The 23,835-nt window shown below is 35.7% G+C and overlaps 4 protein-coding genes across 7 annotated transcripts in view; 2 read left to right on the top strand and 2 right to left on the bottom strand.

Moving 5' to 3' along the window:
* The first annotated feature begins 578 nt into the window (after positions 1 to 578).
* Positions 579 to 7,255, top strand: tnfaip8l2b (tumor necrosis factor, alpha-induced protein 8-like 2b). Its single transcript, XM_016488003.1, has 3 exons — positions 579 to 810; positions 5,462 to 5,781; positions 6,586 to 7,255. Exons 2-3 carry the CDS (start codon positions 5,464 to 5,466, stop codon positions 6,826 to 6,828), a joined length of 561 nt encoding a protein of 186 aa, XP_016343489.1. The 5' UTR covers positions 579 to 810; positions 5,462 to 5,463; the 3' UTR covers positions 6,829 to 7,255.
* A 520-nt stretch (positions 7,256 to 7,775) lies between these two features.
* Positions 7,776 to 12,156, bottom strand: LOC107689844 (LysM, putative peptidoglycan-binding, domain containing 1). Of its 3 annotated transcripts, none has more exons than XM_016488009.1 (4): positions 12,062 to 12,156; positions 11,444 to 11,644; positions 11,027 to 11,331; positions 7,776 to 8,986 (listed from the first exon to the last, which is right to left on the bottom strand). In XM_016488009.1, exons 2-4 carry the CDS (start codon positions 11,621 to 11,623, stop codon positions 8,839 to 8,841), a joined length of 633 nt encoding a protein of 210 aa, XP_016343495.1. In that variant the 5' UTR covers positions 11,624 to 11,644; positions 12,062 to 12,156; the 3' UTR covers positions 7,776 to 8,838. The 3 variants fall into 3 exon arrangements, with proteins under 3 accessions (XP_016343495.1, XP_016343494.1, XP_016343493.1); XM_016488008.1 differs by having other exon boundaries at positions 12,049 to 12,147; XM_016488007.1 differs by having other exon boundaries at positions 11,444 to 11,730; positions 12,049 to 12,147.
* A 290-nt stretch (positions 12,157 to 12,446) lies between these two features.
* Positions 12,447 to 15,708, top strand: LOC107689842 (sodium channel modifier 1-like). The gene is made up of 8 exons (XM_016488006.1): positions 12,447 to 12,586; positions 12,680 to 12,750; positions 12,841 to 12,929; positions 13,014 to 13,108; positions 13,507 to 13,607; positions 13,755 to 13,882; positions 13,977 to 14,100; positions 15,295 to 15,708. The coding sequence occupies exons 1-8, from the start codon at positions 12,536 to 12,538 to the stop codon at positions 15,404 to 15,406; spliced, it is 771 nt and encodes a 256-aa protein (XP_016343492.1). The 5' UTR covers positions 12,447 to 12,535; the 3' UTR covers positions 15,407 to 15,708.
* A 1,292-nt stretch (positions 15,709 to 17,000) lies between these two features.
* The window catches only part of LOC107689841 (tropomodulin-4-like), a 12,469-nt gene continuing 5,634 nt past the window's right edge, over positions 17,001 to 23,835 (bottom strand). The window contains exons 3-10 of one of the 2 annotated variants that reach the window (XM_016488004.1): positions 22,269 to 22,425; positions 21,865 to 21,987; positions 19,945 to 20,037; positions 19,662 to 19,792; positions 19,337 to 19,444; positions 17,648 to 17,791; positions 17,417 to 17,561; positions 17,001 to 17,278 (exon numbers count right to left, since the gene is read on the bottom strand). In XM_016488004.1, coding sequence (XP_016343490.1) covers positions 17,256 to 17,278; positions 17,417 to 17,561; positions 17,648 to 17,791; positions 19,337 to 19,444; positions 19,662 to 19,792; positions 19,945 to 20,037; positions 21,865 to 21,987; positions 22,269 to 22,425 — 924 coding nt within the window. In that variant the 3' untranslated portion in view covers positions 17,001 to 17,255. The remainder of the gene's footprint in view (positions 17,279 to 17,416; positions 17,562 to 17,647; positions 17,792 to 19,336; positions 19,445 to 19,661; positions 19,793 to 19,944; positions 20,038 to 21,864; positions 21,988 to 22,268; positions 22,426 to 23,835) is intronic. The other variant, XM_016488005.1, reaches the window with a different exon arrangement.

The raw sequence follows: 23,835 nt of genomic DNA on the forward strand, positions 1-23,835 counted from the left end.
TGAGAATATTATTCAGTTGAAAATGAATTAATGGTTTTGTAGGCAGGAAAAGATGGAAACACTGATCAGAAAGCAGCAGCAGCAGCAGCAACAACAACACTGTCTGAACACACAGATCACAGTTTATTTACACACACACACACACACACACACACACACACATATATATATATATATATATATATACATATACATATACATATATACATAAATACATGTTTAAGTATATACATTGTGTGTATATAGTATCCAGTCCTTAAATTTGAGTGTCTCAAGAGTCTTTTTGTTTGCGTGTATGTACAATTCCAGACCAGAAAATATAACTATTACAGTTTGGACCATTAATGATTTTGTTAAATGAGAAACACAGTTAAGTGAGAAACATAGCAGTGTCAGTGATGACAGTGGCTGCATACCAGATCACAAAGAGACTAAAACCTCCCCTTTCACTGGGCCGCATCCAGGATTACTGCTGAATTCTTTACAAGAGTTGCACTTGTTAGGGCAAGCAGACACACCATGTCAGCAGCTAACACACTGACAGGGCGGAGAGAGAGATAGTGAGAGAGAGAGAGAGCACACTCATGGGTGTGTCTTATACATTTAGTTCCTCAAGGAAGTACAAGTCAAATTATCTTGTTACAGTGGTGTGAGCACAAGACAGAATTTGTAGAGGAGTTTTCTTTGATTTCACCTGTCTGTGGAGATTATTTCATCACTCGCGCACTGGATTTCAACCACCTAATCTGAGCGCAGAGGGAGGACAGAGCGTTTGAACAGAAGCGGGAGAGTGAACGAGAGAAAGGCCAGGTGAGTTTGTCTTGGTCTTGACCTCTGCCCTCTCCTCCATCATCTCAGAGAGCGCTGTGATCATGTACACATGAGATGATGTTACTTTAGTGGATTAAACTCATAGCAATCTCTTCCAGGTGTTGTTAATAGATACAAGTATGTCAGGATTCTGTTTTAACAGCAAGAGAAACTTTAATTTTACAGTTCTGTTTTGGTTAAAAGTGTATGCTAAGGAAATCTGGAGGTTTGTAGTGAATAATGTCAAGTTGAAACTTGTTTTTCTGTTCAACCACTCCCATGTTAAACATCTAAAACACAGTGAGATGTTCCATCCGGTGGACCTTTTATAAACAAAACAATGTCCAGTCTTCCTTTATAAGCCAGCAACATGAAGAAAACACACCTTCTACTGAAATAAAGGGTCATATTCAGGGTCAGCAGTGTCCTAACCTCTGTGAACTCAGGCTATGGATAGTTTGTGAGCTTTATTGTAGCAGCATGTGTCAGGAGAATTTAGCTGTTGTGGGTTTAACTGAAAAATTGGGGTAAAAGCTGTGCCAATACCCCAGAGTTTCACTTCCTCTATCAGATATTAAAAACAACTCAGGCTGAGTGAAAGAGTCACACACATTCATATGAGTGCTAACTCTACAATGAAAATGCCAGTAAATAAACAGTGAAGAAAAAAACAGACGGTATTGGGTAATGAGGAAATTTTGCACAATACGTGACATCATCACATGCTCAAATCTCACTGTTCAGGTGCTGTGGGGAGATACTGAAGAGGAAACACATGGCACACTGAGAACAAGCACCAAACGCACGTTTTTACACGCATGTCTGTGTAGACAGGCGTAGGAATTAATTAAAACTTGGGCGGACACATTAAGGCATGATTCTTTAATGATTTTCTTCAAGTAATGATGACTAAAAGCCTGTTATTAGAGAATACCAGGTTGAAAAGACCAGCATGTTATGGATGCTGGCCTATGGGGTCTGGTGTCCTATCAGGCTTCTTAACTAGCTTAACCAGCTGGTCTACCTCAGTCAACAAGCTGAATTAGAAATTTTTTTTTTTTTTCATCATCATAAACCAGCTTGCAAATTTGTGGGCATCTAAGATAGTCTAGGTATCTAAGACTATCTAAAATAGTTTAACACCAGTAAATCTGGATTAAGCAGGAGCTTTTTTTTTTCAGCAGGGCTGTCTTATCTTCGTCTATCACTTTAATTTAGCCTAGAGCCATTCAGAAACAAACTGCTCCCACTCACACACTTCAAACCAGTACTTTCCACACTCTAATTTTTTATATATTTATCGTAAAATTGACCCTTCTGAATAAAAAACCCCAAACAGTGGGCTGCCGAATCCTGTGCAACTCAGATTCAGATTTTGACATGTCTCTTCTGTGCTGTCACTCAGGCTTGTGCTGTGAGTTGCTGCTTTGTAATGACAGGGTGACTATACTGTGGTCTTTAGGATGGAGGAACATGATTCCTCACATCCTGTAAATCCCCTGGGCTTTACACACATGTGAAAACACACACACACACACACACACACACACACAGAGAAAGAGCCTCAGGCTCTGTGCTGAAGTCATCTGAGGAATGCTAAATATTTACCTTGTCTGTGACAAACCTTTCAATCAGGAGAGTGGATACAGATGGCCATTTTAGTTGATTCTAAGTGAAGAGGTATAAAATTAATTAAAGTTTGCCTCAGATATTTTTTAGCTAAGAGTCTAAAACTAAAAGTCAATCGTAATCAAATTAAGGTAAAGTTGCTCATATCTCATCTTGTCAGGTATGAATGAGATCAGTATGGGACTTAAAAAATCAACGAGCACAACAATTTGTCTTTTTATTCAATTAAAAATAACATTTATTTATTAAATAATATTATTTAATACATTTTATTACATAATGCATTTTAATCAAACAATATTAACATTTAAAATGATTAATATTAATTAAAATTATGAATATATATTTTATTAAATAATGTGTTTTAAAAACTAAAATGTACTTACTTTTTAAAGAAAATATTAACTATTACCATTATTATTTAAATATTTTATTAAATAAAATGGATCATATTAACTCTATACCTAACGCACATGATTGACTGTACACGCATGTGGTTTCTTATTAAAAAATAAATAATATTATATATTATATTTGAGTATGTATTGAGGTACTGAAAAAACTGAAAAGAAAACCCTCAAAATATGAATTATCAAGCCCAGTATAAGCCTGATCTGATCAGATGTTTAAGAACAGATTTTTTTTTCAGACTTCAGAAGTCCAGAGTAGAACCAACTTCCAAACAAATGTAATATTTATTTTCTAAAAAAAGAAATAAAGTTGCATCTAAATAGCCACATAGGGAAACATTATCAGATCAGTTTTGCTTTAATTAGATTAATTAGAGTAAATGAGAAGTAGTGAGTGTTAAACCGTAGGATTATGTTGCTTTCACAGTTCAGCTGGAGTGTACAACATGCTGATTTGTTCAAATGAGTATTTATATAGTTGTTTTGATGTTCCATGTCGCAGAACGTAAAGTAATGGCTGTTCTAGTGCACTCAGTGCTTCTAATTAAATAGAGTTCATTAGGAAATGAAACTCTAACTGCATTAAAATTTAATCAGGTTGGTTCGCCATAAACAGAATTGGATTTAAAAAGCAAAACACAGCTGATGGCGGCACTGAGACATGACATCACTTTTTACATGTCTTGATTAATTTAAAAGAACACAGTGCAGGTCATTTGCACGTTAATATACTTTGCATTTATTACAGAATCACTGCGCAGATGAGTACATCCGTAATCTGTGATGTAGTACAGGATTTTTAATAAATGCTGCACAAAAACATCATCACCAATGACAAGAACATCTAATGAAGGAAATATGCAAGACCTCAAAAATTGCAAAAAATACACTGAAGAAATTTCTAAGCACATAGATGCCTGTATCATGATACAGTCTTCAGATTCATGTAGGAACTTGTGAGTACTATGCAGTGAGTCTTTCTCTCATACATGTCTTTGCACGTTCTCCTGACTATACGATCTGTGAAGCAATGCTAAACTATGCTGTATTGGACATCAGAGACTACAGCCTAAATGCATAAAGGATGTGCATGCAAATGATAGTTCAACTAATATTATTGCATTTTATTATACTACACACACACACACACACACACAAAACAAATCTAAATTCAAAGGAATAGTTCACCCAAAGATTACTTAACATTTACTCACCCTCAGGCTATTAAAGTTGTAGAGTTTGTTTCTTTATCGGAACAGATTTGGAGAAATTTTGTATTACATCACTTGCTAATCGATGAATCAAAAAGTTCTAAAGCAAAAAGTTCTGTGTTTGTAAGAAACAAATCCATCAAAACATTTTTAACTTTAAAACATTGCTTCTGGCTAAAATCTGAGTTCTCTATATTGCTTTCTCCAGTGAAAAAGTTGCCTTGTCTGAATTAGGAGAGAAATATGCTCAGACCAAACAATGTTTACAAGCGAAAACAGTCCAAAACAAATATGACAGTGGATTTTTTTTGTGCGCAGACAAGGCTTTTTACTTTCCAAAACATGAATTGAAGGATTGGAGTCGTGTGGATTACTGTGATGTTTTTATCAGTTGCTTGAACTCTCATTCTGACGGCACCCATTCACTGCAGAGAATCCGTTGATGAGCAAGTGATGTAATGCAACATTTCTCCAAATCTATACGATGAAGAAACAAACTTGCATTATACATACACACACATGTACACACACACACATATATATATATATATATATATATATATACGAGGGTGATTAAATTGTAAGTAAAATTTCTATTTTTGGGTGAACTATTCCTTTAAACTTTATAAAATACTGAATGTTATATAGACACACTGATCACAGATGTTTGGATGTCATTGAGCAGCATTGAGAGTGCTGGATATGATGACACATCATCTTGAGAACAATTAGTGTTGTTTATGAGATGTGTGGGCAATGATGAGGTCCTAAATGGCATGAGCTTTCCCCTGATGAACAACATGTTAAAGTAAGACTGTAAGGGGACTTCCCTATGGTGGGAGTTCTCCCAGCGCTGACAGTCTTCTTAACAATACACAACCAGAAAAAAAATACAGGGGGAAATGCACAGTTAGTCATAAGAATATTTCATATACATAACGTGATAAATCATATGCATATGCCATTTTAAATGACATATTTTTAGACTATTTCATTAATTAATCTTTATTATGCTAGTATCGTAAATAATGTGAATGTGTGAAGTGACATGTGACATGTGGCCAAGTATGGTGACCCATACTAGGAATTAGTGCTCTGCATTTACCCATCCAAAGTGCAAAGTGCCAGCAGTGAACACACACCGTGAACACACACCCGGAGCAGTGGGCAGCCGTACGAGACTCGAACCCACAACCTTTGGGTTATGAGTCCGACTCTCTAACCATTAGGCCACGACATAAAACATCTAATTAGTATTTCATATATTTATATTATATACTTATAATGAGTGGTTACTAAAAGTTACTGTTTATATATAGACTAAGTTAAAACACACTGAAGTAACGAACCAAAAATATCAGCATCTTGAATTACTGTTAATCTCTCCTCTTTCTTTTTAAGACATGGAGACGTTCAGCTCCAAGGACATGGCGCTCAAGGCCCAGAAAAAGATCCTGAGCCAAATGGCCACCAAGTCTGTGGTGCAGATGTTCATCGATGATACCAGCAGCGAGATTCTAGATGAGCTTTACCGTGTGTCAAAAGAGTACACTGGGAACCGCTCAGAGGCCCAGAAAGTGGTGAAGGACCTCATTAAAGTGGTGGTGAAGATAGCTGTCCTTTTCAGGCACAATCGATTCAATGAGGAGGAGCTAAAGCTGGCCCAGAATTTCCAAAAGAAATTGCATCAGGGAGCCATGACAGCCATCAGCTTCCACGAGGTACACAACACACGCATCTAACACCTTTAAGCAGTATATTCTGAATTTATGCTCTCTGTTTCATTAAATTCAGGCAAGGTTGATTTATTACATTTTGAACTATGGGGATATTTGATATTTGTGACACTGCATAAGGTAAAGGCAGCTTTATCACGTTTTGACAGTGTGCTGCTTAACAGATTTACCAAGAAAAATATTTAATATTTTATTATTAAAACAAAAAAAGTTAGTGACCTCTGACTGTATATTGTTAACCTACTTTGACCACTGAGAACATCTGTGAAATTACTAAAGTAAAGTAAAGTAATAAAATAAAATAAAAAATTGGGGGGAAAAAAAACATTTTGCACATTTTTTTTTTTTTTTTTTTTCAATTTTCAGTCATGTCTTCTGGCACAGTAAGAATATTCATAAAATTAAAAATAATAATAAAATAAATAAAAATATAATGGAGAAATTGCACAAAAACGCTTTTTGCCCATTTTTAGTCACATTATTTAAAACATTTCTTCCATTTGTTTTATTAATATAAATGTAATTATTTCTAATTATTTTATTTTTATTGTTTAATTAACAAATGTAGTAATCTAAGTATTTTTTAAGGATTTATTTTTAAGGATTTATGTAAGCATTTCTTTGACACTTTGATACTTTTCCTTTACAAAATCACAATCTGTTTGTTATTTGTCAATTGAGCATTGCATCCAACTTTCAACAAAGCAAGTGATGTGGTCCTAAATACAGCCTTATTCGTAACCAGATTTGTACCTTATCCCAACAAAAGTCTCTTCTTTCCATTTACAGGTAGATTTCACATTTGACAAAGCAGTTATGTCAGCGATCCTGAAAGAAAGTAGGGACATGCTTCTGAAGCTTGTAAACACTCACCTCACACCAAAATCCCACGGACGCATCAACCACGTCTTCAACCATTACGCTGACCCTGAGCTCCTCACCCAGCTTTACAACCCATCCGGGTCTCTCAAACCCCACCTCACCAAAATCTGCAACGGGCTTAACAAACTGCTGGAGGACGGGACGTTATGAGGACGGCGAAGCACTGAAAGACTTTTACAGGACTGGCATGGAGGACCACTCGTTATCTCAGACTGCATACAATGTAACCAAAGAGGCAGAAAGTGACTGACCGAAAGCATCGCACTTCAATTCAACCTTTGAAATAGTGTTGCTGGGCTGTTTTTAATGAATATTAGATCAATCAGTGGCCTGATATTGTTAACACAGCCACTGTTACTGCCAGAGCGAGCTCAGATCAAATATAAAAATATCATCGGAACAATTTTTTAAAGCTCTGGGACTCCAGCTGCGTCGGATAGCAGTTTTCTAGACTACTTATTTTTCAATAATGATGTTTAAACCACTGGGGTTCAGCTACTCTGCTGTAAATTAGAGCACATTGTATTGTTCAGAACTCTTAATATTTTTGAGCTGATTATTTACCTCCCAGGACAACGAAATAACAAGAAGCAGAAAAACACAAACTCATTTACTAAGGCATTCTATTTACACTGCCATCTAGTGTTACATTGTGATTATGGCTATGATACAAATCTAAGCTTGGCACTACACAGTCAATGACTATATTTTGACATGAACAGCCCTGAGGGGAATCTGCTGTTCTAAAAGAGAACAACCACTAAATAAATATTTCCTTACAGCCCTTATGTAATTTGCTTATAGTGTTGCAACACACTAATGTTCAAAAGTTTGGGATCAGTAAGATTTGATCAGTGACAAACAAATATATATTTATAATGTTTCAAAAGATTTATTTCTCAAATAAATGCTGTTCTGTTAAGCTTTGTGTTAAAAATCCTGAAAAAATATAAGGTTTTCAAAATTGATATTAATACGAAATGTTACTCAAGCACTAAATCAGCTTATTAGAATGATTTCTGAAAAATCATGCGACACTGAAGACTGCTGAAAATTCTGATTTGTCATCACAGGAATTAATTACATTTTAAAATATATTAAAATAGAAAACGTTTTTTTTTATATTTAATATTACACAATATTACTGTTTTTACTGTAAGCCATGTTTTTGCATTGGGCTAATTTGACATAGCATTGTATGTCCATAAATAATTTGTATTTATTACAAAAGCAAAAAGATTATATTTTATCGTCTGGAGAACTTTCATATTCATAATACACACCCTAATGCTTTGTATGAACATGCAGTTCATTTATTCCAGGTTAGAAATGCACATGATTGAAGGAATATATTAGTGCAATTCAGTTGTGCCGAACACAATACATGTTTTAGTTACATGTTGCAACTTAGTTCATCTTTTGTTACTCTTTGCCATTGATTATCACTCAAGATTTCAATGTTAAAAGACCAAGATCTGTAAGTGTTTATGGCATTTAATTTGTGCATTTTATGCTGCATTCATATCACTGATGCAAAACACGAACCAGTCCAGGAAACGAGACTTCTTTATCGAAGGCTTTATCATGTTTTGGTAACCACAAAGGCCATTAGACACTTTAGCACAATGTAAACCAAACAGAAAAACACCAAACCAAACATGTGACTGCAGTGCAAAACCATGCATTGTGTTCACCAGCTTGACAGGTCACTATCTGAAAGATGTCCAGTGGCACATTCCCAAAGCATATACTTTTCAGTTTTCTAAAACTATAAAAGTGTTTCTAGCAAGTATTTGTGAGGTAGTATTAAAATCAATATTAATTAGCAAGTGCTAGATTCCTAATTAGTTCTTCCATTTAAATGCAGTCATCTATGTCACACGCAAAACTGTCTGTCATTACTTTGGTTATGCTCATATGAAATACAGCAGAATTATAATTCACATTATTGCCTTACTTTTAGGCATCAAGCTACAGTGCTTTTACAGTGCTAATATGTGTCTAAAGCTGGAAGTAGTTTTATGAAAAAAAACTATTGCAAATCACACCAGCAATCTCCACATTATTAAGGCATGAAACCCAATTAAGGAGCCCTCTAAAACAATCAACTTGTACAAATAACACAGAAAACAGTCAGAGGAGTCCTAATAAATGCCTACATCAGAGCTGGAAGATCTCATCCTCCCTATCCCTCAAATTCCTGGTCCGTCTGGTGATTGTAATGGGAACTGCTCCCAAAATGGCCTGCTGGTAGGATGCTGTGTCAGACGTCAGATTGCTGTGATGGAGTTGCTCCATAGATGAAAACCTTTAAATGCAAAGTGAATGTTTTAAGTGATTTCATTACTGGACAAGTTATGCTATAAGAATGAAAATGAGCTTTTGTAATTGATTGATTACAGGTGGATAATATATTTCCAAATATGTTTGTACACCGTATCAAATGGTTTTTTCGAAGTTGTGAATAAAACAAAGATTATTGGAGTCAGTTTTACAAGAATACTTTGTCAGTTTTTCTACTTCAAAATGTCATGTTTAATTCAATGTGTAACTTGCCATTTCTTTGTAAATATTTGTAAGATTTATTAGCAATTTCTGTTTATAAATTGCTTCAATTAAAGGGGCATTCACACCAAGAACGATAACTATAAAGCAGCGGTATCCAAGGTACAGATTCGATGTTGTGGACACATCTGGGGGCCGGACACTATATATAATATTTGAGACTAACATTTGAGACCAGTGGCACCAGCAATATTAATAATATTACATGTTTTGTCTCTTGGACAGTAGCTTGAGTTGATGGTAACAGTAGCTTGAGTTGGGATGCAGATTTAGTAATTTTTTTTTTCATTAACACAATCAGTAACATCTGTATTTAATTATGTTAAATATAAATATTCTTACTGAGGTAGAAGAACTCTAATCTCATTAAAGGGGTCATGAACTGTCTTTGTTTTTATTGTGTACTGTTCTCTGAGGTCCACTTATAATGTTATCAAGATTTTTACATCAAAAAACATAATTTAGAAGTAATAAGCTATTTTCTGTCTTGTTTTTAACCCCCCTCATCAGAACGCTCTGTTTGAACAGGCGTGGCGGATTGTAGACTCGGAAGTAAACGCCCAATGCTATGATTGGCTAACAGTTGTGTAAGTTTGACAGCGTACATTCCTCATAGATGGACGCTGCTGTGATTTAGGTCAAAAACGCATAACTCAATACATATCAAACAATCTGTAATAACAGACAAAGCAAAAGTGACCACGTAATAAAAACAGTTACACTTGTGTGTTGCGACATTACTCTCGGATCCAATATATTCAGCACAGCATCGTCTTTTAGTTTCAATCTTTTTGAAAATCCCATGTCGAATTGTGCCTTGTTTGTAAACAAATCCGCTGTAAAATTAAGTGAACGAAGGACGAATTCTTGCTGACACAGTCTGGATCTTCATTAAAAATAAAGTTCATCCCCTTTCCTAACGTTGGGAGCAGAAGGAAGGCAAAGCAAAGACTATCTTTTCACAACTTGGCACTGCACAGAGTCTTCTTGTCTTCAGAGCCATCTTTATCATTTGGCTTCTATGTAGACCTGCGTTCGCCTCTCTCTTTATTTACACTACATGCGCAAATCGGTGGGCGGGGCTAAACAGACAGCGAATTAGAAACAGGTGTTGATCTTCTTCTGCAGAGACGGTGTTTACCGACATTATTACATCATAGAGTGGTACATTCCAAAGCCTGTCATTTTGGCAGACTAGCTTCAATATAAGCTGTTTTTAGACTAACAAGAAAGTTCTGAGTTCTGAAACTTACAGGATGTTTTATAGTACACGGACCTCTTATATGTCAAAAGATCAAGGCAATTTTGTTTTCTCAGTTCATGACCCCTTTAAAATTAACGTTTGGTCTTCCACAGTATCATACACCTAGATCATGATAGCCACAGGTAAAACCACATATTTTATTTATTTATTTATTTAGTCATTTAGCAGACGCTTTTATCCAAAGCGACTTACAAATGAGCACATATAGCACCACCATTAAATTAGTTTAACTCCCCACGACATTTGTGCTCTTTTCAATTTAGGACTAACTATATCTAAATCGTTGTAGTACCGTCCTTGGTGTGAATGGGCCTTAAACACTACACAATTTTTTTTTTCAGTGTAATGAATCAGCTGATGTTCACTGTAACCTCTCCCGAATCATATGACTCATGGTTCTTCCATTGAACTGAAACTTGCTAAACAACTCAGCTGACAGCAAACAAAAGGACTGCAATAAATGAACTCCAATACCCTAACAATAATGACAGCAGTCATAATTTCATTCTGACAACTTACTGTTTCTCTCCCTCCTGGCAGGTCTTCACAGCTGCTTGTTTGGACTGACTGATCAAGCTGTCCATCTTTTTCAGGTATTCCACTGGTGACAGATCAGCATTAGCTTCGCATCTAGAGTCTGTTTGGCTTTTGGGGATCTCATTAGAAATCTCAGTGTGTATTTGTGTTGGACTTGTCTCGTCCTCGGTCAATTCCACTCCATTTGTGAAAGACACAGACTCTGTCAGCACAGGGATGAAGAGGGACTCCTTCAGGAATATTGAATCATTTGTGTACAGTCTGTTTGCCCTTTTGATTTGCTCCATCTGTAAAGACAGAAAAAATAAGTTGAACGTACATTATGTAATAATTAAGTAATTACCTCCAATCAAAGGTAAAAGGTCAAATTCCTCAAATACCTGCTTTCTGTTTACTTACAGACACGCCATATTTCAGTGATAGTCCTTGCAAGGTCTCACCGGGCTGGACCTTATGCTCAATTCGTCTTTGTCTAACGGGTGATAATGAAGAGGACACCAGGCTGCCGTAGGACCGGGTTCGCTGGCCGCGTAGGAGGCCGTGAGTCCCGGCCAGTGAGGCTGAGTGATCCGCAGACATGACCTGAGCTCCAGCGTTTGTCTAATAATGATTTAAGATGAACTTCAGCTTTCCTTCTGCGGCTGCTGAACGCATGACGGCAGGACTAACGTTAAACATAACAGCTTCTGTTATGAGTCAAATTAACGAGAGAAATAAAGTCAGCAGCAAAAAGCAAACAATCTCTGATTTAATAATCACGCTCTTAGAATAATCTGCTCAGCGAACGACATTACGAACCGAAATAAACGTTTTAACGCTATTTAACCAGTAGATAAATCACACTGTGAGAAATAATAATTCGGTCCTACGCAGACACACTGAGGTTTTAAAATGTTTAACTTGTTAACTGCTCGAACATCGCTAAAATAACAGTGGCGCCCCAAAAATGAACAATTCAGATATGAAATAATATATCAACCATATAAATAGTAGAGAAATATTACCGGTGCCCTTTACATTTTAAGTTCAGACAGTCTTAAAACGTATTTGTCCCAAGACCAAGATTAGCTTAGCCTCTGTTGCCATGGCGTCAGCTAAGTTAATGTAAGATCCGCCCAGTGTCCGACTCATTTCATCGAATCGATTCTTTCGGACAATTAATTGGTTAAAAATTATTAATCAGTTCTTTTACGTCATTATGTGGTTTCTGCGGTTTTACATGCCTTGAACACGAATAAAGCTTATTTCAAGACGAAAATTATTTAAAAAAAAAGAAAAGAAAAGAGAGAGATAAAAAGAGTGGTCTAGCTTTAAATGGATCAGTCCGATCGTCAGACTCGATTCGTTCATGAATCAGACATCACTACCCATAATTCCAGAGACCAAAACAGGAAGAAAGGGATGTCTTTAGTAAGCCTGCTTATCGGTGAGAGTGAAATAAGAAATTAGTTGCGTTAATACCTGAAAGAATAAGACTGCAGGTGGCCAAACATGTCTTTCAAAAGGGAGGGTGATGATCAAAGTCAGCTAAATGTACTGAAGGTATAATAAAACAGCAAGCAGACTGTGTTATTTGTACGCATGCACCAGTCCCTTTTCCCTTTTCTCACTGTTTTTCTCTCGTTCTTTTACAAGAAACGACGCGTTGCAGATCTTCTGTCTAACTTCATCCCAGATGATGAAGCTACTCTGATGAAAAACGGAAGGTGATTATTTCATTCCTGGTTTGGATTGCAGATGAAGTCAGTGTCTGACCCATTCCCATTCACTAAGGAATGTGTTATCCCCCACTGTAGACACAGCTGCCTTGTGTGTTCTCACCGTCCTGTGCTTGACACTGTTGATATGCTCATGGTGCACAGGAAGGGAAAGCGACACCTTGAAGGTGAGATTCTACCTATGCATTTACTCAGCATCTCTATAAACCAGCATTCAGTTTTTAAGTCCTCTTTGGTCTATTAATTTGTAGGAATGAAATGGTTCTACGGCAAAAGGAATCAGTTTAAACATGAAATAGATAAAAGGCGACATCAAGATTATGTTAAAGCAGAAGATGAGCGACAGGTAACTGGATTAATTTTCTTCAACCAGTTTATTAATCAGTAAAATTCAAAAGTCCATCTAACTTTTTTTCATTACACCATTTTATCATCATATCATATTATTATTTGTATAACAATGAAAGTGAAAATTTCGAATTGTCTTTAAATTGTAACTTATTTGGCCAAAACAGTGCAGCATCTTAAATATTTATTCTTCATTTTACATCATAATTACATCTCTTACATAATTTTACATCATAATATTTCTTTATTTTAATATTTTCTAATTTTATATTGCAAGGATTTCAATCAGATTTTTAGTGCACTCTCACACTTTAAGACCTCACAGTACATACATGTATAATAAGGTCATATTATTTTATTACATTATTACAATATTACATTGTTACTTGTCCCCAGGAACCCTCCAGTTCAGCTCCTCTTCTGAGTCAAACACGTAAAATTACCCATCATGCCCTACTCAGAACTGCTTCTTACAGTAGCTGCCACAGAAAGGCCAGGTAATGTCTGTTAGCTGAACCATCTACTGTCATATGTCTGAATTTTTTTATAAAGTCCTCACTAGGCTGTTTGTGTCTTTTTAGTTTCATTGATTAATTAATTTATTTTTTTGCACATTTATTTGATCTATTTCTACATTCATGAAGTGAACGATTGGAATCGTCAGGATGTGGCCAAGAAGACAGACAAGATCAAATCAACAATATCAACTCATCAACTCATTTGTCCATTAGGACAGGAAGTATTGACTCCATATCAACAAATAGCACAAACGGTACAACAAATATCTATTAATTTGAAGGCAGTAGACATTTTGTGCTTATATTCTTTTAATCTTCCATGTGCATTGTGTTAATTGTCATTTGTAGTGCATCAGGGACAGACTCAAGGGAAAGAAGAGACAAAGAAGGGGAAGAAGGGATCCAGCACTAAGTGTGAGCCTATAACAGAGCAGAGATGCAAAGAACTGGAACACTACCTCAAATTAAAAAGGTATGACAACACTTGACACAGTGACTCACATTTATCTCACATTCTGACTATAGAACTGATGCTAACATCCAAATCGGTATTAAACGAATAGTTCACTCAAAAATGAACATTTGCTGAAAATGACTTGCCCTCTCAGGCCATCCAAGTAGATGAGATTTGGAGAAATTCAGCATTACATCACTTGCTCACAAATGGTTACCCTGCAGTGAATGGGTGCCGTCAGAATGAGAGTCCAAACAGCTGATAAACATCACAATAATCCATAAGTAATCCACACGACTCCATCTTGTGTAGTGAAAAGCTGCACTTTTGTAAGTAACAAATTCATCAGTAAGACATCTTTAACGAGAGAGAGATATGCACAGATCAAGCACCATTTACAAGCGGAAACAGTCCGAAACAGTTTTAAACTATATGTCTATGGATTTTGATGTGAGAGGACAACAGTGGATGTTTTCACTGGTGGATGTGTTATTGTGTATCATGGACTCGTATTGTGGCCAGAAGCAGTAGTTTAAATTTGTGCTGTCAAACGATTAATCGCATCCAAAATAAAAGTTTTTACATAATATATGTGTGTATACTGTGTATATTTATTATGTATATATATATAAATACAAATACATCCATGTATATATTTAAGAAAAATATGTCATGTTTATATATTAAATATATTTATATAACATTTAAGAATATAAATATATAAATGTATATACATGTCAATATTTTCAAAATATATACTGTATGTGTGTGTATTTATATATACATAATAAACATACACAGTACGCACATACATATATTATGTAAACAAAAACTTTCATTTTGGATGTGATTATTTGTGATTAATTGTTTGACAGCACTAGTTTAAATTGAAAACGCCTTAGTGATGAATTTGTTTCTTCAAAATCTCTTATTCTGATGGCACCCATTCACTGCAGAGCATCCACTGGTAAGCAAGTGATCTAATGCTAAATTTCTCCAAATCTGTTTTTGGTGAACAACAAATTCATCTATATCTTGAGGGTGTACACTATTCATTTAAAGGGGTCATATGATGCGATTTAAATTTTTCCTTTCTCTTTGGAGTGTGATCTCATCTGCAGCAGCCACATAGTAATCATTAAATAACTGTGTGCTTCTCATAGATTATCTCTCAATCTATTTTACTCCTTTTTTCTCACTTGTCTGTTCCAGTTCGGGATGGCTGCAGGACAGAAGTGGTAAATGGGTTAAAGATGAGAATGTTGAGTTTGACTCGGATGAAGAAGAACCGGATCAGTTACCTCCTAGCAGTGAATCTTCATAGCAGACTCAATACTGTTCAGCAACTGCCAAAAATGCTTCAGGATGCATTTAAACTGAACTGCATGTGAGATGATGATATTGTCTCGATAGGCACAACTCTCATATGACAGCTTTTACGTCCATGCCTCTGTGACCTACTTTATATACAATAAGGTCGAAACTTCCAAGACATTCTTTCTGGAAAAGAGTTTGCAAATTGTATTAGTACTATGTACTAGCCATCTTGTTGAAACAGTTTCTGAACTAACAATGTTATATTTCTATGTGAATAAAGTGAGGAGGTTGTGACCCCATTGTGTTGAATCACATGTGGAATATTTTCACTAATATCATTTTACTTTTAATGTCATAATGTTGGTTGTATGATGAAAGAGGTCCAAATCTGTTCCAAATAGAGAACGGAATGTGGAAGGCTGCTTCGTTCTGTAGATCGTTTGCCAAATGCCATTCGTTTTTCACATTCTGAAGCAGGCCTGTAAAGTTTAGACAGCCACCAAAATCAAAACCCCATATTAACTTACACGCCTGAAGTCACATCTGTAAAATAAAATAAAAAAGCTCCATGTATATATTTGTCTTTAAAAACGGCAATAATGGTAGTTAAGAGGTGACTCTTGAGAATCTTCATAGGTTAGCATCGGTTCCAAAGGGGAGCATAAATCTCCTAGAGGAAGGTGGTATATTTGGAGCTTTGTAACTCAAACCCATGAGACTGGGTTTCATGACTGGGTGGTTTGCAAGTAAAAATAGGTTAGTGGGGGGGGAGCAGGAAACCCTGCCATGGGATATTGAATAGTTCCATTTGTTTTGTTCCTCTGGGTTTGGGTCATCATATAATCAAAGTTATGACATGAATCATACATTATTTTATCTCCGTCCTCTATTAATTCAGTAATGCATCATTTAAATCTAACCTAAACTAATGAAGCTGTTTTGTACTGTAAGTCTGCTGAGAGCATCTGCTTTGAAATGACAGTATTTTCACTACTGTTCAAAAATATGGGGCCGGTAAGACTTTTTAAAAGTTGCTGAAATAAGTCCTCAGCAAAGCTGTATTTATTTGATTAAGAAATACAGTAAAAATGGTAATATTGTGAAGCTTTTTTTTTTTTTTTGATGGCAGAGCTGAGTTTTCAGTAATCATTCAATGTCACATGATCCTTCAGTAAACATTTTAATATGCAGATTTGGATTTTAAGAAAATGTTTCTTCTTTTTATCAAGGTTGAACATTTGCACTGCTTCCAAATTTGTGGAAACTGATGCGTTTTTCTATTTGATGAGCAATGTTCCAAAGAACAGAATCTATTTGCAACATTAGTTTTCTGTAACAATGTTTAAAAATGTATTTGCTGTTGTTTTTGATCAGTATAATGCATTCTTGCTGAATAAAATTACTTTAAAAAAAAACATTTGAATGGTACTGTATGTCAGTGTTTTGATAGTACAAACCTGTATTAAATGATGGTATTGTAATTGAATGAAAATTTGAAGTCTGATTATACAATATAGAATGTAGTATTTTATTTCAAATATTTACAAAAAACCTTTGCGGGAGCACCATATTACCAGAAAATGAACTGGGCAACTGGTGTCTTTTTCAAGTTTGCAGGTATTAAGGAGCAGGTCGATTTTATTAGATCAGAGCTTTTGATTTGATGAAATCCACAGAAAGCAATGAAGTCTTATCAAGCTGGCAATAATGATATCCACAATGGCCGATGGCGAATGGTAAAAACATATCATCTGTAGGGGTTGTTGTCCTGGCTGTTACTGGAGCATCTGTAAGACTCCAAGAGTGCACATGAAGAACTTTGATATCTCCTAAATGAACTAAACTGCATCCTCTTTTCATCTTACTCTCTGCTGACGAACTGGAGATGGGATAAATACAAAAAACATCAAGTTCAATGTAGCAACAAACACCAAAATGAATGAAAAAATGTACCTGTTTCAGCTACAGACAAGCACAAGCTGCAATATTTGAGAAAACAGTACGAGAATACACTCACGGATATCATTGTTTCTGGTGATGGCCATTGCGGCTCTTGCACGCGGGCCCTGCTGAATGAAGTGATAACCAATTTTTATGATGCTGGGGTTGTTCTCCAACATGGTTGCAATCTCCATCTCAACTGAGTCGCCCAGTTTCTGTCTCTGTGAGAACACACATGAAAAATTTCATTTTTAGTTTTAAACACATGCCATCAGATGTTTCTAGCAGGAGTGTTTTAGTCTCTTACTTGGTTGTCGATCTTAATCTCAGTCAGAGTGGAGTTTTCTCGCAGTGCCTTGATGATGGCCATCATGCCTTGTGCAGTAATGAAGTTGGACTCAATGTTGAGGCTCTGCAGGGTAGTGTTGGACTGTAACATCTCAGCTATAGCCTGACTCACAGGAACAGAGCAAGAGAAACAACTGACATCAGCTCTCCATCATTTCCACAATACATAATAGAGGAAAACAGAGTTGAAAAATGATTTTATGAAGAATATTAAGAATAACTATTGATTAGACAAAAGTTTGGGGTCGGTAAGATTTTTTTTGTGTTTCTGTCTCTTATGCTCACCAAGACTGCATCATTCAAAAATACAGTAATATATATATATATATATATATATATATATTAGCAGCCATTACAAACATTACTCCAGTGTCACATGATCCTTCTAACAGGCGGATTTGCACATTGTGTTTTGTCCAGATTCTTTGATGAAGATAAAGTAAAAAAAAAAAAAAAAAGCATTTATTTAAAGGGAACTGCCCCAGTGATGTGTAAATTTTTACACATTTCCTAAACATAAAGGTACAAAAAAAGATAACACTTTAGTACTGGGTCCAATTCTCACTATTAACAGTTGCTTATTGGCATGACTATTAACTGACATCAGCTCTCCATCATTTCCACAATACATAATAGAGGAAAACAGAGTTGAAAAATGATTTTATGAAGAATATTAAGAATAACTATTGATTAGACAAAAGTTTGGGGTCGGTAAGATTTTTTTTGTGTTTCTGTCTCTTATGCTCACCAAGACTGCATCATTCAAAAATACAGTAATATATATATATATATATATATATATATATTAGCAGCCATTACAAACATTACTCCAGTGTCACATGATCCTTCTAACAGGCGGATTTGCACATTGTGTTTTGTCCAGATTCTTTGATGAAGATAAAGTAAAAAAAAAAAAAAACAGCATTTATTTGAAATAGAAATCTTTTCTTGTCACTTTTGATCAATTTAAAGCATCCTTGCTGAAAAATGTATTAATTTTCTTTTTTTTTTAAATCTGACTCAAAACTTATGAACTTTAGTATACATAACTAAACAGAAAGTTTAGATAAAATCTAACAAAAAGAAGCTCCATGGTTTGAATCTATAAAATATATGAAAGTGACGTGACATGTGGCCTAGTATGGTGACCCATACTAGGAATTAGTGCTCTGCATTTATCCCATCCTAAGTGCACACACACAGCAGTGAACACACACACCGTGAACTCACACCCGGAGCAGTGGGCAACCATTTTTGCTGCGGCGCCCGGGGAGCAGTTGAGGGTTCGGTGCCTTGCTCAAGGGCACTTCAGTCGTGGTATTGAAGGTGGAAGAGAGTGCTGTACATTCACTCCCCCCACCTACAATCCCTGCCGGTACGAGACTCGAACCCGCAACCTTTGTGTTACGAGTCCGACTCTCTAACCATTAGGCCACGACTTCATAATAGTAAAAATATAGTTTTACTATTATGTACAGCATTTACTAAACTTTACATAGGATAAGATTTTAGATTTTATTTGATCAAGACAAACTTCTACACATTTAGCAATATATCTTCAGACTTGTATGTAGAAACATATGAGATTGAAGCAAAGAAGCAATGAATGAATGAATGAAACATCAAAAACACAGGCTTCAGGACTTGCATAGGCCACGGGGTCATTACTGCGTGTCCCAGCGATGCTGAGGCTTAACACGTGTGTGTTACTCTTCATAGCCTCAAAAATCGCTTTCAGGGTTGGGATGGGAATGTCCTACAGCAACACAAACAGTCATTACTACCCCATTCTGCTCATGCACAGAAATTCATCAATTCTTATGATTAATTATGATAATTAATCAGATGCCTGCAAGAAAACAAATACTAGAAAGTGTAATTAGGTAATCTGTTTATAATATTAATATTATGTCTAGTCTGTAATGTGATCATAATTACGCTGATTGAGGTGTGTGTACAGTTGTCATGTTTACCGGGATGTTGTTGAGGTTGACCTCTGTCTGCCTATTGTCATTTTTCTGGATGCAGCGGAGAGCGTCCTCCACATCTGTGTCATTAGGAGGCTCGTCGGGATAGATCTTATACACATCTGGTTTCACCACACCTAATAGAGTATAGAGCAGCTTATGATATAGAACTATTGTATATGCTGAAGTGACATTCAGTAAATTCAACAAAAATGGAAAAATCTCATTATATAAAACTTTAGTTTGAAATGAAGTGGTTCAGTGTTAAATGCGCTGTATATATACATACTGTTGATGCCTTCTGTGTTGGCAATCTTGCCAGTGGTGTTTAGGGCATCATAATACTGCTTGTTGCTCATGAGTGTGTACATTCCCAGGATGGCTGTGGGGATACAAGAACCTCATTAGTTAATGACATAAACAATTATTACTTTTGGACTAATCTTATGCGATGCCAGTGTATTAATAAAAACATATTAATAACTATACAAATATAAAAAAACATTTATTAATTTTAATTAATTAATAAATATTAAAATAATAACAACAATAATAATAAATATGAAATTGTCAAAATAATTAATATTAATGCATTTTAATTTAACAAATAAAAGTAATAATTATTCATGTAAATAAATGTATAGATATTTAAATATCTAGAACACAAACTAAATATTATTTTATAATTTATATCAATAATATTACTAATAGTTCAATATAAAAATATCATAATAATGATTATAACGTTGACAAATGTATCATTAATAAATTAATAATTAATGAATAGTTAATACATTTTTGATACTGATAAGTTTCTACTTATACATGTAATATATACAATTAAATTATTAATTATTAAATAATTTATGAATTAATTTAAAATTATATAATAATACATTTTTTATTATTTAATTAATATTATTAAAAATGATAAAATAATAAAACTAATGTTATGTATGTAAATATAATGTTTTTAATTAATCATTGTTTAATTAGTGAGAAATACTTGAAATGCACAAATCACTTAAGCTGCACTGCAGAGAACTGCCTAGATTTGTGTCAGTTAAACTGTAAATTTGCATTTGAACAGCAGGTGGCGCTGACTTACTAGTAAATCCACTATAAACTCCCCCTCCAAGTTTCAATTAACAGTGGCTGGACTGGTGAAAAAATACAGTAGGGCAACAAAAAATAAATTTTGGATTGGAATTGACCAGATCTGACCTTTGTACTACAGTGTGAATTCCATATTCAGACACAATAACCAGATTAAAACCACCAGCACTATTTAGAAATCCATTTAGCTACCCTGCATCTCAGCAAAAGCAGACTCATCCATTAAATCACCAACGGCAAACCCCTATTGACAGTTTAATCCAGAACTGGACGTGTTCCAGAGTTAAAACTGTGTTCTGAATGAGGGGCTCTGCTGGGAAATCTGCAGCCAGTGACACACTCCAAAACTCTACAGCTTTAAATGTCCTTAAGGGCAAAGGCTTGCTATTACGTGCTCAAGGACAATTAGCCTATTGACCGGTTTCCATCACTTTAGTGTGCTAAATCAAGAATAATGTGAATTCTTTGTGTCTCATGTTGCATTTTTAATTGAAGCAGTAAGATAAGTGATTTTTATGTTTGGCTAAATGCTGCCAACACACAATCATAGAGTGTTTCTAGCACACAGACCACTTGCAGCCAACTTAACTCACAAGCACAAACATTTTCACTCCATCTATGCTCATGTTGACTAGTTGGCTGTAGCTCATTTTATTTTGGTGAGCTGCTGAGCTTGGGGAAATAGATACTGTGTGGTATAATTCTGTGCATGACCTACACCGTTCATAGTTCCACATATAAGTTAGCTAGGCTGCTTCTTTTATATATATATTTTAAAAAGTTTTCATATGAGACACTGTACAACGCAAATAAAGCAGATGAAATTAGAAAGGGTTTGATTGACAAATGCTATGCACGAGGTATTGTGATCAGCTGTTTACAATAGCAAACAGAGGATTAGTCCTTAGTCAAGGATCAAAATCTAGATTATAGTCAGAGCCGTTTACAGGACGTTCGTTACAGGTTTAAAGTGAGGATTAGTTGTAAATGAGTTGTAATGCATATCTCTAGAGCACTCTCAACTGGATATCATAAGTTGCTTTATATCATGCGAAAAGAAACAACAGGAACAGAGTAGAAATGTGATGCCCACCTGCAATGTCACACATTTCAGCATCTGTTGCGTTCTTCAGTGCTTCCTCCAGCTCAGGTTCCAGAGTGATCTGTTCCTCCGCAGGGATTTGTCCTGATCCTGGTTTAGGGACAAAGGCCTTTCCTACAGACAGTGGAGGGAAAGAGAAATGTTCACTTTACTCACAGCTATTATACAAAGACAAGAAAGAAACAAATGAACAAATTATACATTTCGAATTAGAAAATTATATATAATGTAATAATTAATGAATCATTTTAAATTCTTTAAAAGTTCAGAATAATGACTTATAAGTGGCAAATCTGCCTTTAGTTGAATATTTCAAAACACATTTGTTTACAAAGGCTTTTCAGATTTTAGATATTAGAAGCGTTATGTTAAAAATAATGCAGTGTTCGTGGTACCTCTCTTCTCCCCTGTAAAGGGCACCCGGTCTTCTCTGTCCTTGTGTTCCATGGCCTGCTTCTCCAGGAAATCCATCAGGGCGAAGCGATCAAAGTGGCCTGTGGGACTTTTCTTGGTCTGGTCACGCTGACGGAACCCGGCTGGAAGCATGGCATTCTGAAAGGTCAAGAAAATCATTATTGTTTAAATGATTTCTGCAATCAGAAATCTCCCATTCACACACACACACACACACACACACATTTGATCGGGTCATCCTTACAAAATCATGTTTTAAACAAAAAACTGTTTTTTTTTTACCAATGGGAAACAAGAGTTACAATGTCAAAACTGCTTTTTCTGTGAAAACAAAATGCATTCTGAGCACTGCCACGTACAGCAGCAATTATGCTTATATATAACACAGCTCTCTGGAATACTTGGTCAATCAGAGCATTCAGCTGTCATATATTTTCAAATATTTGCTGTCGCCCATGGCTATGGTTTATATCAGATCACTGATATAAATATGACTACTTTCATGTCTCTCGCGTCACATCCTGAACTCATTCATACACTGATGCTATCTTGTGTCTCGATTTTAGTGAAAATGGCTTCAGAGGGCCTTTTATTTTGCGATAATGACCGGCTGACTGTACATTATCCCATTATTTTTTGTTTGTGTGTTTTGCATCATACACTTGCCGACTTTGTAAATGGCTACAGATAAAAACTAGCAATATACCCCAAACGACTGACGATCACACACTATCATACTTTGAAGCTGTTCCGAACACTAGAAACTCACACATAAACATGTGCCTCGTTTCTTGGAGATGCATGACAAATGAAAACAATATATCAACTGTCTCAAAACAACTGGATGGAATCATAATCTGAAGCAGGAAAGTTTTAGTCTGTGACCATCATACACTACATGATTTTCTATGAAATTGTGTGAACTCAGATCTGCAGACAGACCAAGTCCACCCAAAAATAAAAAATCACCCCATGATTTACTCACCCTCAAGCCATTCTAGGTGTAAAAGACTTTCTTCTTTCAGATGAATACAATCGGAGTTTTGTTCAAAAATGTCCTGGCTCTTTATAATGTCAGTGAATGGTGGATAAGATTTTGAAGCCCAAAAAAGTGCATCCATCTATCTTAAAAAGTACTTCATATGTGCGTTCACAAGAGAGTGGCGTTCCAGTGGATGATGTAGGATGTAGGACGTAGGCGTAGCGTAAGAGAAGAGAACCAAATAAAACACTGGTCATGAACAAAACAAGGATTTGTAAAGGAAAATGTCGGACGATTTCGATATAAGCCAAAAGCAGGCTAGTTTTCCTTGTAAACAAAACTTCTCGTGAGACTAGCATATTCTCACCGGCGATTACGCTATGCCTACGTCCTACATCATCTGCTGGAACGCCACTCTCTAATGAACACGCGTACGACAGTTAGTTATATAAATTTTGCCGGCAGCCATATCACCCTGTAGCCCAAGACTGGTTACCCACTGAAGCTAAGCAGGGTTGAGCCTGGTCAGTACCTGGATGGGAGACCTCCTGGGAAAACTAGGTTGC

This window comes from Sinocyclocheilus anshuiensis, unplaced genomic scaffold (genome assembly GCF_001515605.1).
Source record: "Sinocyclocheilus anshuiensis isolate Anshui unplaced genomic scaffold, SAMN03320099.WGS_v1.1 scaffold1239, whole genome shotgun sequence".
NCBI lineage: Eukaryota > Metazoa > Chordata > Actinopteri > Cypriniformes > Cyprinidae > Sinocyclocheilus > Sinocyclocheilus anshuiensis.